General features: G+C 47.9%; 1 protein-coding gene across 1 annotated transcript in view; it reads left to right on the top strand.

The window, feature by feature from the left end:
* Window positions 1-3,218: 3,218 nt before the first annotated feature.
* TENT4B (terminal nucleotidyltransferase 4B) overlaps window positions 3,219-14,213 on the top strand; it is a 41,913-nt gene continuing 30,918 nt past the window's right edge. Inside the window, exon 1 of the mRNA XM_040571355.1 lies at window positions 3,219-4,008. Within this exon, the coding sequence (XP_040427289.1) occupies window positions 3,449-4,008 (560 nt within the window). The 5' untranslated portion in view covers window positions 3,219-3,448. The remainder of the gene's footprint in view (window positions 4,009-14,213) is intronic.

Raw genomic sequence — 14,213 nt, 5'->3', positions numbered from 1 at the left:
TGATCTAGACAGTGCGCAGCATAAGTAAACAGATGCTAAATAGATGAAAGTGATCTTCATCAGTTCATGTAATCACACAGATAAAACTGGTATCAAAACAGGTATCTTAAGCTGAATTTGTTTGTTTATCATGGTCCCTAAAGCATCATCTGTCTGTGCTTCAATTTAAAAACTGCGGTCATTTGAAAGTATGGACTGCTGCTTTGTCTCCCTGTCTGACACCTGGCACAACAGAATCTGCCTCTGGAGTGAGACTTCGTGCCTTAATAAGTGCTGAATTAGGTTAGTCTATGGTGTTAAGTATGATTGGAAAGGAAGAGGGGCTGTCTGCTTCCCTTGCTGTTCGGAAGCAGTGGGACAGGTGGCACTCGCTGCTGCTTTGGCCTCTTTGCAGTCTGCAAAAAGTTGAATCTCCATCTGTGTAGATCAGGAGTTATCTTTGCTATGTGGTTTTATTTTACCCTCTATGCAAAGAAACAAGATAAGATTTAAATAAGCATTTGTTGTGAAGTACTTTTTATACGTCATGCCTTGGCATTCAGATGTTCTGCGTTGACGGTATTTTTTTTGCATTATGTTTTATTTTAAAGATCCTCTCTGTAGGGGAACAAGAATAAGTTTAGCCAGTACTGTTTGGCTTGGTTTTACATTTGTATTTTGAGTGAGGGAAAAAAAATAATCAGAGCACAGTAAAATTATAAAATGAAAACTGTAATCTGAGAACAAATTAATTTGAAATCACTTTATAGTTTAAGTATAATAAATGAAACACATATCTTGTGGAATATTAACATATAACAACCAACCAAAAATGCTTAGAAACTGAAGTTCTGTTTCCTTAATGAGTAATTTTCAGTAAAAGCATTCCCAGAGGATTGGAAAGAAACATCTAGCCTTACATTTACTGTTGCAAATTCAAATTCAGGCAATGGTAATTGTAATTGAAAATAATATAATGATTCTTTTCTGGCGCAGATGAATTGAGCAAACAATCTAAATACAGTTGCACTGGACATGCTGTTAAGATATGTAACGCTAAGATAATTGGCAGAAACTAAAAACTCTGACAGTCACAGCAGATTAAGGAACTTGAAGTTTATCCACAAGGGCTGAAACATGGTGGGCCTTTCTGTTTGAAGAAGCTTTTACCGAGCAATGTGGAGTTTTTTGTCTATCCTCCAAATAAATTCAAACTGTTTAACTTTTGTACTTTCCAGGAAAAACAGCATGTATTTAAATCACTTCACTCTAACTTCATTTTGTTTCTGTATTATTTTCCTAAGCTCCTCGCTTCTGTGAGAGGCAGTATGTCAGACATAATTCAGTGACCACATAAAAACATAGTTTGAGAATTGTACGCAAAAGATATGGTAAGATGTTTGTCTTTTTTCTGCCAAATCTGGGTGTCCTTGTATTACTGCTATATTAAGGACTTAAATCAAAATGCCTGTGAGCTGGAATAAGGTATCGCAATAATCTGTGTGCCGTTAGAACTATTGTGGCTGCTGTGTGGTCGTCTTGACATGCAGGAGGGTCTTAATGCAGCCCTGGCACTGCAAGGTGCTGTGAGTCATGGTCATGTAAATGCCTTTACCACTTCAAGATGCATTGGGATTTCAGTATACATTCTCCAGGCTTTGTGTTCCTTTTTTTAACAAAAATCTCGGCTGGGATTCTTTGTTTTCTTTCCCTTCTGACGTGAATTTTTTGAACTTTTAAGGAAAATTGCATTGGCCTTTTCCCTCCCCCCCACTGCTTGTTAGAGAGTGAAGGGCACTTCCAGAATTTAACTGAAGAATGGCTGACTCAGCTAGAAAATGCATGATGTTTCTAAATAGCCTTTTCTGAGGAATTGCCTCTCTTTAGTAAGTTGAAGTTCAAAGTCATGACTAAAAAAAATCATGTTGACCATATTCAAGTATGGTGTTCTTTTTTGCCTTTTTTTCTAATATCCCCTCAGCTTACCCTCTTATATAACGTAGTTGTAGTATCACACAGTTTAAGACCAGATTTTTTTTTGTTACTGTTATCTCCGTAAGGATAACATGAATTAGTCTTTTGTTCCCCTTCTTCTGTGGTGTTTAAAAAAGAAAGTTGATGACTCAAAGTTTTGCAGTTTATGTATCTTTGTAAAAGGAACATAAGGCTAATAATTTTGGTATTCTTCAGTTATTCTGGCAGTTATAAGCATGTGCATTTTGGAAAGTAGTTATTCAGGACAGTTCTCCCACTTAGGAGCTTTTACTCCTGTGCCCAAGACCCACCAGTTTCCACTTGGCTTTGGATGGTAGTTTCAGGTGACTTTCAGAGCAATTAATCAAATCTACCACATCAAAGACAGAATTTCTCCCAACAGATTCTCACTGTAGTTGAGTTTTTCTTCAACCATGCCTCTCGGATACCTTAGGTCAAAACCTTCTCCTCATCCTGCTCTTAGATGTTGGGGGACGGTAACCGTAACTTTACTCTGTGTCTGTCAGTGGGAAATGCTGCTAACACTTCTTTGCAAACTTTGTACGCTATGGGATACTTGGAATTGAAATGCATCTTGTTAATCGCAAAGCATCTCCATGCTCCATCTACCTAAAGAGAAATCCTGTCCCACACAGTGCTGAAACTACGAAAAGAGAAGCAGCAGGACATCCATGCGGGAAACTTACTAGCTGATCAGATATAAAAGATGGTTTAGGGCTGTGGTAGGGAAATACTAAAAATAAAGTTGACTCTGACCACAAGTCGTACTACTACATTTTGCTGTTTGCGCTGCTGCCTATGTAACGTGTTTTTCCACCTGCAGAAGCGTTGGCTGCACACGTGTGGCACCAAGGCTCCCTCTTTCGCTCCTGAGGCGCTGGACAAGGCGCGAGGAGCCCCAGACCTACCGCCAGCCGTCACAGAGGCAGGCGGGGGGGAGCTGCCCACCTCCGCCACGGGTAACGCGACGGCAGCGGCCGCCCGTTAGGGAACGGCCACCCGCCGCTGAGAGGAGCCGGGCTGGCCCCGCACCGACACCTCGGGGCCGGGCGGCCGCTGCCGTCCCCTGCCGCCTACCGGGGGCCTCCCCCGGCGGGCCCGGGGAGCCCTCGGTCCCCTCAGCGCCGCTCAGCGCCGGGGGCGGCCGTGCCCTGAGGGAGCCGCGGGGGCCGGGGGCGGCAGCTCCGGGGGCCGCCGCCCCGCCGCCGTTTATTACGCCGGGCCCGGCCGCGTGTGTGCGTGTGTGTGTGCGCGCCCGTGTGTGTGTGTGCCGGCGGCCCAGCCGGGCCCCGCCTCGCCGCGCTCGCCAGGAGGGGCGGGGGCTGTGGAGCGACGGCAGCGAGCAGGCAGGCGCGGAGCTGCCCTTCCATAGGAGCCGCCATTAGCGCTGGGACCCGCTGACAGGGTCTCGGCGGCGGCGGCCGGCGCGGCGCGGCGCGGGGAGCGGAGGCAGCCGGGGTGGGGTCCCCGTTTGATGGATCCCCGGATCGCCTGGTTCCAGCCAGAGCAGCTCGGCCCCTCGAACCGCCTGTGGATGCAGATCTGGGAGACCACGCAGGGGGTCCGCAACCTCTACTTCCAGCAGCAGCAGCAGCAGGAGCAGCAGCAGCAGCAGCAGAGCGCCCCCGCCGGGGCCGGCCCGGCCTCCCCGCCCGGCATGTACCGCGCCCCCCGCGCCGACCCCCAGCCCGACTTCCTGCCGCTCGAGAGCGCCAACAACCAGCACAACCGCAGCCTCCGCCAGGCCTCGCCGCCCCCGGGGGCCGCCGCCGCCTGGGCCCGGCCCGCCCGGGGGGTGCCGCCCGCCGCCGCCGCGGCCGCCGCCGCGGCCGCCGCCGCCAGCAACAAGAGGAAGCGCGACAACAAGGCCAGCACCTTCGGCCTCAACTACAGCCTGCTGCTGGGGCCCCCCGGGCAGGGCCGGGCCCCCGCCCTGGGCGACGGGCCGGCAGGCAGGGCCCAGGCCGGCCTGGCCGAGCCGCCCTACACCGGCACCCCCTGGAAGAAGCGGAACTACAGCCAGGGAGTCGTGGGGTGAGCGGGGCGGCGGGGCGGGAGGGGGGGCGCGGGCCCGGCGCCGGCCTCCGCCGGAGGAGGAGGAGGAGGAGGAGGAGGAGGAGGAGGAGGAGGCCGAGGCCCGCCCCGGGGCCGGCGGGGGGCGCTGGGCCGCGGCACCTGAGGCGGGCGGCGGGGCCCAGGCGCAGGCCCCGGTGCAGGCGCAGGGCAGGGCCGGGGCCCGGCTCCCGGCCCCCGCCGGGCTCTGCCGGCCGGCGGCACCGCCGAGCCGGGGAGGACGGGGGGTGCGGGAGTGCCCGGCGGGGCCTGGCTGCTGCAGGTGTCTGACCCGGGGAAGGGGCGGGCAGGCGCTCGCCGTGCAGAGCAGCGCCTTGTGCCGGTGCCGGGAGGTGCCCGTGTGCGTGCTGATGGTGCGGGCACGCCTAGGTGCGGGCACGGGATGCCTTCGCAGGCTCCTCCGGCTGTCACCGCGGCCGCACGTGGTGCCGCTGCCCGCCGAGCCAGCGGTCTGCAGCCTGGGCGCGCTCCTCGGTTTGCAGCTTTCCTTCTCTCGCCTGCGCGGTGCGTTTCTGTCTCCCGTGCTCGGGCGTCTCGTAACGCCGCTGTTCCCGCACGTGCTGCGGGGAAGGACGGGGCGCTTCGCTGGGTGCCGCTCGCGGCGCTGCCCGGAGTGGAGCGGGGGCAGGAGGAGGACGCCAGGCACGGCGCTGACAGCTGCTCCGCTCCGGCTGCTCGGCGCGGCTGTGCCGCACGCCCGGAGGGCTCGGTGCTCCCCGTGGAACGAGCGCGTAGTAGGGGCTGTAACTTCAGAAAGAGCCGCTGTTGTTAAGGGAAAGTGTGCACGCTGGGTGATCAAGCGGGGAGTGCGTTTTCTAGAGCTGTGGCAGAAGAGATGCACGCACATGCTGGCACCTGTTCTCAGAAGTGAACCTGTGTGCGTGCATAGGGCATTATGGATTTCAGCGTGGGATTATTAATGCTTTTCATGGATCTCTGACTATGGAATGCACGTGCTGATCCGAGTATTTTGTCCATATTGTTTTTGTGTTAGCTTAGGTCTCATCAGTTGGTGTTGCACGAGCCCGCAGAGATCGAGGGCAGGCGAACACATCTCTTCTGTCCTGTTTACCCAAAACTGTTCTGAGATCCTCCTCCTCCCCCTATTTTTTAAACGTGAGGATGGCTTTTGGTATGGGTGATTCCCTGGATAAAAAGCCATTGATAACTTCTGTAGCCTTTTTATGTTTTATTTATCTGTTTATTACATTCATGCTTTTCAAAATATAACCTTTGCCTTTGACCCATAGCTTAGCCCTCCTCCCCTCAGCAGGAGCATGTTGACATGTATTTGACTTGTTAAGTATGGATCTCTGATGTGGTGTGTGCAGGTGTAGTACCCTTTCCAATCCTTCTCCTTTACAAAAACATCTGGCTTTGTTCCAGGGTTCGGATGGCTGAGGTGTATGGTGACAGCAGGAGGCCACGAAGAGCTCATTTTAGAAATCAGTAATGATTTGGGTGCGTCGCTTTTTGTGTGCCCAGCTTGCACCTAAAGGTCCTTCTGCCACCTCCCACCAGAAAGCGTTGACCTTGTGCCTTCCGAAAACTGCAGTTCTGTAAGATCTGTCAAAATGAATATTCAGCCTTGCTGGTTGTTTTGGAAGGCGAACTCTTACAGCCTCAGGCTCCCTACTTTCTTGCCAGCTTCTATGTTACCTTTACTGCTGGGGTTATAATAATTCATAAAATGACATTGCAGAAGTGTGCTATTTTAACTTCTGTAGTCACTGTACGTTGGAGCCTTTCATGACTTCCTTCACAAGACTTAAAAGCAATGTGTTCAAAGCATACTAAATACCATGGCTGTTTTTTTTTTTTGTAAGTTAGTTTTTGGACTCTATCTTCTAGCTTGTCATTTATTTACTTGAAAGTTGAGGATCATTTTTAGAAGCGCCATTCTCTCTTGTAAACCGTAAACCTTTTCTCGGTATTAGAGATACAGGGTAGGAAAAGGGGGTGAACTTCATCAAGAGATATAAACTAATAATTGTATGTAAGGATTCAAGACGATGGCTGTCACAACAGCAGAATTTTGTTTGAATGAGTTTCAAAAGCCAAGTGGACGTACTGCGTGTATTTTTTTTCTTAGTATTTAAAAGCATTCAAATACGTTGGCCTGCCCTAGGTTTGGCTGTCAAATTTGTGGCATATATTTACATGATGCCGAGATTTTCTCTTAGCTATTTCCTTTGTTCATAGCAGGGCAAGGTAGAGTGTCTCTAAGATGTGCCCCTGAATTTCGTTTTCAAAGTGATGGAAGTAAACGGCATTTGCTTTTTAAATGCTATTTATTCCTAAGGTATTAAGAGGCTGTTAGCTAACAAGTCTTAATGAAAAATAGCGAAAACAATTTCTAAAAGGAGTTGTAGCCTCTCAGGAAAGCGCGGAAAACCCTCAGATTTTCTGTAGATTGCTCTGTGACTGGCTGCCTGCTGGTGAGGCCTGGCGAAGCCTGCAGAGCTGCTTGGGTTTTGCTGAGCTGCTCCCACCCCTGTCGTACGCGGTTCTTTTTAATAACTGCTGTTAGGCAGCTGTCTCGGGGCTGAAATCACCGCGTATGGTGAAGATGGATAGAGAGGTTCGTAACCTAGCAAATGAGGCCATTGCTGAAGTATGTGTTTTAAATTACTTTTTTCCAAGATGGGTTCCTGCGTTTGCGTTGGCTACTCCTGGCAGCTGATAGGAGAGGAAAAGATGCTGTAGTTCTATTACAGGCACTACTTCTGTGTTAACAGGTATCTCTTTTTCCTCCCTAAATTGTTCCAATGCAAATGTTAAAAATAATAAAGGCTTGATGCTTTCCCCTACCTACCATCCTATAACTGTTTTCAGCTGATGGCTTTAAATTCTGAGTCTCTTGAACGCTGCCGTGTTGTTGAACTGTCCCATTTTCAGAAAGCGTAGGCCTGACTTGATAGCAAGCACAGTTGAAAGCTGACATGTGGAATTCACGTTTCCAGTGCAGGGATGTCACTTGTGTGTACAGCTGTGCAAAACCAGCTCTGAATACACAATTATATTGATCAGCTGTCTGGAAAAACAGTCCAATAATTCTTAGCTAGTTGGGCGGTTTGTGTAAACATGCAACAGCGTGTAACTAGTTTGCTACTAAGCTGTCCAGGTGAATGTTTGAGTCTTCTCAGTTTTTTGATTTTTATTGAGAAACAGTATTTTCTCGGTTTGCTCTATCTGTACATAAAGTGATATCCAAATCATTCAGAAATAATCTTCAACTGTGTTGTTCTGATTTCAGGGTAGGTTTCTTACAAAGCATGCACAGTGTTTGTGAACGTGCCTCAGTACTGAGATACTGGCCGCCTTCAACATGTGGCTGGTTTTGACAGAGTTAATGGTGCTGTTGTATACATCATATTCTGGCATATCTTTAATATTTCTCCTTAGTCTGTTTTCAGACTTGTAGTTCTATTAATAATGTAGATGTTCACATTACACACGATCTTCTTTCCTTAGTTCTGGCACTCTTACCTTTGTGAGGTCCGAAATCCCACTGTAAATTAATTGTCCAGTGCTGCCCAGGATTGCTTTGCACCGGTCGGATTCAGGCTGCGTGTCTTATGTCCTCCGTGGGCTTTGTCAGTAGGCAGTAGTGCTAAAAAGAACAAGCAGCACACGGAATGAACCTAAAGTTGTACAGGATCCGTACGATGTTTCTGGTGACAAACATACCTTTGAAGACCGTAATTGAATTTACCTGGATGTGGTACTCTGAGCAGCATAACTCAGGGATGTAGGATATGTGCTTTGGGGTTTGGGGAGGGATTCCTTGTCATTCCCTCCCTTCCCAGGGCAATAGTAAACTGTTAGCACTGTGCCCCAATTCAAAAGGCACAACAAGTGGCTGGGGTACCGAGACGGGTGCCTGACAGCTTTTGCCGAGTGTAGGGTGAGCCTAGCCAAAAGGTGATACAAGAACTGCTTAAGCCAGAAGCCTTGACTGCAACAAAACAGCAAAAATAAAGACTGGCGCTTCAGTTTGGTCCGTCTCCTCATATGTTTCTCTGATGCTTGCACTGAAGGGAAGAGTTCATAAGCAGCTCCCAGGTAGGAGATGTGGATTTGGGAACTTTGTAGGAAGCTGGATAATTTTGACCAGACTCTTTAGTCAAGTAGAAAGACCCTGATTAATGTATGAGTTTAGGAAGGAAAGGTCATGTGCATGGCTGAGGAAGAACCTGGGTTAAATAGAAGACAAAGTGTTTTGAAATGCTGAACTCACGGCGCTTTGAAGTACTGACGGAGACTTTGACACAGAGGGAGAGACTCCCGTGACCCCGGTGGAGGTGGGTGCGGGTGTGGGCTCACAGCCTTCTGAATTGGTTGGCATGGCGCGGGGGTTCCCTGCTGTCCTCCAGGATTACAAGGGTACCGTGAAATGAAACTATTACTGCTTCAGGACGAAAATAACTTAAAGCTGCGTGTGCTTACTGGAGAAGTTCTAATGGGATTTTTTTCACGTGAAGTATGCCAGCTTCTCATGTCTTTTAGCCGCTTTTTTGGAAGAAGCTAAGTGTGCTAAGGCAGGTGCAAGCTCATGCTCGTCGAGCTTTGAGCTGACCAGAAGGCATGTAGCCGCACTGATGCAGCAGTCGGTCTGAGATAACGTGCCCTGTGTCTCTTTGGGTCTTACTTGTGCAGGCCCTTGCTTGGTACCAGGCACAGCAGCATGTGGGCCACAGGGGCTGGAGCAGGAAGAGAAAGCTGTGTGTGTGAGTACCTGTAGCAAAACGTCTAGCCATGCTAAATGCCTGACTAGGGGAGAGAAATGTGGTAAAATCCTAATCAGCCATGCTGGTTTTCATCATGTACTCCCAAGAGTTCAGATCAAATGCACGGGTGGTACTTGCTTTGCTCTTGCAGTAGTTCGATACCTACAAGTGCTTCAGGTAAATAAAGCACACACTTGTCGGACACGGAGGCATCTGTGTGACTGCTGGTGAGGCAGCAGTGAGGGGCGTGTGCGGCTCTTCCAGCACATCGTCACTTAGAGGATTGCATGTGTTTGGGATCTAATGAAGGAGAGGATGTCAAAACATCAGCTGCAGTCGAATTCACCACGTACATCATGCATAGAAATGAATTACTTGGGAAAAGTTCATAGACGGCAATCTGCCTGCTCCCTGGAAATGTCTCAGAACAGTACTGTCCCTTCGCTCCGTACCCGTGTGTGTAAGTGTTCAGGTACAATGCAGGGCCGTCAGTCGAGTGAGAGTCATTTTCTTGTGCTTGTCTGGTAGGAGTCCCAATTACTCTTGGTCTTGTCCTGTGCTGTGACCCACGGCCCTGACAGCACCCTTGTGACAGCTCATGCAATCCTTGAAGGCGGGCATCGGGGTTGTATGGACGTGAAGTCAGCTGTTAGCCCACAGCCTCGAGTAGTGACAGCCTGTAGTTACTCTCTTGGAGGGGTTGGGGGAGAGAAGCAGGCTTCCTAGGAGATGAAACTGTTAGACTAAAGGCAGTTTTAGGAAACCTGTAGGAAATATACTGTAAATATTATATAACAGTATTGTTTGAGCTTGCAGAACCTTGGGACGGGGCCAAAATTTCAGCATGTCTTGTTTAAACAGTTTAAAGAGGACTTGAGAGGCCTGCTGGTTTCCACACATGCAGGGAAAGGGTATTTAAATGTATTTTTGTGGGCTGTTTTGTTTGCTCTGATTTTTATATTCCGTTTATGACTTGGGCACCTATTTACCTTGGAGCAGCTATATAAGGAACAGAAGTTTGGTATACTTTTTTGGTGGACGGGGATGTCTATATTAAGTAATAGGAAGAGTATGTCGTTCCCTCTTGAGTGTTTGCTGGTTCCCAAGAGCTGATACGTGCTCTCCGTAGCAGTATGCAGTTGGAAAAAGGGGACCTGCTCACCCCAAATCTTTATCAGTATCATATTAAACTGTGTTGGGGTTACAGCTCTTACTTTTTAATTGGCAAGCTGTTAGCTTGAGGTCAGTTTTAGGAAGCATGAGATTGTGTTGCTGGTCCTCGACCTGTATCACAGAAGCATATTGTTGTATTTTTCTCTGCTTTGTTGTTTTTTAACCATCTTACTGTTACACTTTGTTCTGGGGTAGCTTATACTCACTTATTTCAAGTTGGAGTGTAAGATCTGTTTTTTACTTTGGGAATTCTTAAAACTTTGAAATGCAGTTTGGGAGGCTGTATACATAACATTACAATCTCAATAGGTAATAATGTAATATTTCATATTTCTCCTTAATGACCTCATAATTTGGTGATTCTGAGTGCATTTCTGAATATAGAACATGTTCTCCAAAATAACAGATAGGCCAGAATACAGAGGTGGCCCCGTTATGTATTGAGATGATTGCGTGCTGGTAGTGATACTGCTACGTAACCTGCAAACCTCTCATAGAGAGAAGTGTTTCTGAAGAAAACAAAGTGAAAATCTTGCATAATACATGTTATAAGCAAACAAACACTACCGCTGTTCTTAGCGAGCAGTTTGTATGCTAATTCGTTAGTTGAACATGCTGTGAACTCGTAATTTCTGAAGTTATGACTTCATTCCTTTGAATTATCCTTGCGGATGAACTGCCAAAGAGTGCTCAAGATACTGGTCACACTTGTATATTGCTTTCTGTCCTTTCGTCTAGAAATTGGGGCTAAACAAAATATCGCTATAAGCAATAAAAAGTGTAAAAGCTAGGAAGCTGGCTGCTGGCTTCAGGTATTTTTCCTAGGGTGCAGGTAGCTTTAAAGAAGAAGTAATTTGAACTTTAATCATTTTGAAACTTTAACCTACAACAGATAACACGGCAGGATTTTTTTTCCTGGAATATGAACTTCTGATCTCAGAGCAAGGCAGGTTGGATCAGAGCTCATGTTTGTAAGGCAGTCCGAAACCTCTCCTGCAGAATCTCTGGAGCCTGTTTACCTAATACCAATTAACGTATTAGTGCCGCTGTGTTCAGCACCCTTCTGAAATCAGCTGTCCCTGATGGTGGTTGTTCTGACCTGTAGAGCAACGTCCCAAAATCTGGGTGAGACCAGGTACCTGAGGGGTGCTGCAGCCCCGAGGAGGGCGGCAGCAGCTCCTTGGCTGCTGCCGTGAGCTGGCCCTGTGGCCCGACCGAGGTGTGTCGGCAACATCTGTTAACTTCCTTCCTCCCATGGTGACAATTAAGAGTATTTGGCAGCCCTCATTCCAGATCAGCCTCTCTGACAGTCTCGTAATGTCCTCCTTGGCATGGCAACTACATCTGAATTATTCAGAAGCAATGTGCAGCTGAAGAGGCACGGTCTTGCTGCGATTACTTGGAGAAGGCTTTACAGTATGGAATGCTCCATCACCATGCTGCATTGCATGGTCTTGCATTTTATTTATTTCTTCTGCACTGGATTTTACAGGATTTTTACTGAAAAGCAGTGGCAGAGGGCTTAGGATCAAAGTCCGTGCCCATGTGTGCCTGCTCAGCCATTTTACTGGCATGACGGGTGGGCGTGAAGGGAGGAACGAGACAGCCAGCACTGATCTGAACGTGTCGGACAGGATCTAGTGCTGTGATTGTACAGGTAGTGGGTTTTAACAACAGGCAAATGCAAACCAAGTCCTTTAGGAACCTCCAAATCAGGGAGAGTTGCAGTTACAGGCGATTGAGAACCTCAGCTCGTCATCTTCACTCGGCGCAGGCTCGCTGCCAGTCTGATCTGCGTGCACGCTTGTGAAATGTCGCTCCCTTTCCTTCCGTTTGTTTATGGACCTGGTAAATGCTGCGAGAACTTGCATTAACCTGTCCCAAATACCACGTAGAAGTAAGCCCTTCATAAAATGTCTTACTGTAATCAGAGCGGGGGTGTCAGTCACAGAGGGCATATGGGAGCACCTCGCAGTATTTCGGGGCTGAGGCCTTGGTCTTGCGGCCGTGTGCAGGCTGAGGGGAGCGAGTCTCGGTCAGGGCTTGCTGGCCTTGCCTGACCTCTTGATGTCGTGGTTGCTCCAGGCTGAGGATGTGTGACAGCATAGCTTTCTTCTTGCCTTATTTTTTTCTCTCACTCTGTCAGTTTTGAAGCTATTCCCTTCCGCTGTTACTTCAGAAGCAGCCAAACACCAAAAGGTTTTTCTTTGTTTTGGGGTGGGGAGGATGTTACAAAACACTTAATCTTCTAGATGCATTTACATTCCTCCCCTTTCCGCCTCAGTGAGACATCAGCTTTAATCTAAAATACGTGCGTGTAGCGGTTTTGGGAGCTGTGTGAAGTTTTGCTGTGGGCCTGAGCCTTCGCACAAGCAGGGGTGCTGCTGCCCAGCCGCCTGCGGAAGGAGGAGCTGGATGGAGCTGTGTGGGCCTGGGTAACGCTCGTGGCTGCAGTCGTGCTGTCTGAGGTCAGGACTGAGCTGTGCTCAGAGTGAGATCCTGACAGATTTTTATTTTTTTTCTTTGCGATGTCACACTGTAGCTGGCTGATTCAAGCAGCGTGTGAGGATCTTCTGTTTACTTGGCCTTCTGGTTGTGTTTTGGACTCGGTGCCTTATTCCCATTCATTCATGGGGATTTTTCCTTGTTGGAGTCATACTTGGCAGGTACTTCTAGGAGAACAATTTCATGTTGATTTTTGCCTTGAGGAGCTAGTTATCTGAGGTAAACAACTTCCTTACACGTACCTCTGCTTCCAGCCTTGGCTAGAGAAGTTGGTCTCATCAAGCTGTTGGGTTTTGCTCTTACTTAAACTTTTTTGAAATGAGGCAGAAAGAACAATGTTGTCTTGCTTTTGTTGCTGTCTTGTAATTACATTATACATTTTCTTAGCTAAAATCTATATAAATGTGAATTAGCCAGTGTTGTTCTGAAGCTGCTCTTCTTACAATTTGGCCAAATGCGGCAGTGCACATACAGGTAGTAAAAGATACTATTTCAGTGGCAATAAGTAGCAGTGCCAATTCCCAGGTTAACAGTACCTTGGAGCAAATGAATAGAATAACTGTGTAATAATAAACTTCCCCTCTCGTTTCTTGTATAATGCAGTATTTGCCTGTAGGCATTAAGTCACTGGGCATTATATGCTGGAATAGTTCACTTCAGCATTTGCTCCTGTGAAGCACACCAGCTTCAGGCATGCTGCAGTGTACCGTTCCTGCTGCCTGTCGATTCAGCAGCCTGTAGAGATTCGGTGACCCTCCTGCGGGTTTCTGATAGCTGGCCAGCTGGGCTCCACTGCTGGGTCTTCTACTCAATTTTTGGTACACTAGACAAATCTGCTTGATGTTCAGATTATTAATTGAATTATTTTGAGATAGCGGTTTCTGTAAATTAGTTGGATGAATCTTGAGTGCATATTGGGAGAGCTCTGGACAGCCTCATTTCCATTTGCTGCTTTTGCCAGAAGGCTGCACACAAATTTGGTACCACACGTGTGTGGTCTGGGGATGTCCCATCCTAGGGCAGGGTCCAGTGTTCAGCTGCCTGATGTTATGCTTCGGCCTGCTGTGACTCTCAAGCTATTAAAGTCCCTAATGTACCCCATACAGATTACTTTGTCCTTGTGTCCAAGCAGAATTCAGTAGTTAATGTAGTTGCTTTAAATCCGTTACAAGCCATCCTTCAGCATATAATGGTCTCTATGAATTTTAAGATTTTAGGTCCTCGGTCAGTGAAGGGTATTTTCTAGGCTCGTATTGGTAGCTTTCTGACAGAAAGCTGAACCTTCTGAGGGAAAGAAGATAAAAACCGTGAGCTGATCTGCAGGTTTAGTAAGAGACCAACTCTTAGATACTGTGAAGAGGAGTCTGGTAGCTGCAGTGGAGGAGGAAGCATTTCTTCTGGTTCTGACATCGAAGCTCCTCAGTGTGCATCTGTCATTGAGCTAATGGAGGTGACCTCAGGGAACACGTTTCTGTGATCTGCTTAAGTATTATTCTTTTCTGCCTGTTGCTGTTTAGAGCCTTGTAGCCTGGAGTGGTCAAGCAGACGAAAAGATGCTGGTGAGTCTCCAAAATATTTGGCAGGTTGTGTGGAAGCATGGCATGCTGCTGCTCGCAGCACGTGCTGGTGCCTATGCACCTTGTCTTGCAAGTGAGAGTATCTGAGCACCATAAAACAAACCAGAATACGAACAGGTAGTTTATAATATATACCTTTGAGAGAGTATACTATTGGATAAATGAGTTCCAAAATGAATAC

The sequence above is a fragment of the Cygnus olor genome, chromosome 12, assembly GCF_009769625.2.
Source record: "Cygnus olor isolate bCygOlo1 chromosome 12, bCygOlo1.pri.v2, whole genome shotgun sequence".
In the NCBI taxonomy this organism is placed as follows: Eukaryota; Metazoa; Chordata; class Aves; order Anseriformes; family Anatidae; genus Cygnus; species Cygnus olor.
This window is presented reverse-complemented; position numbering and strand designations above follow the sequence as displayed.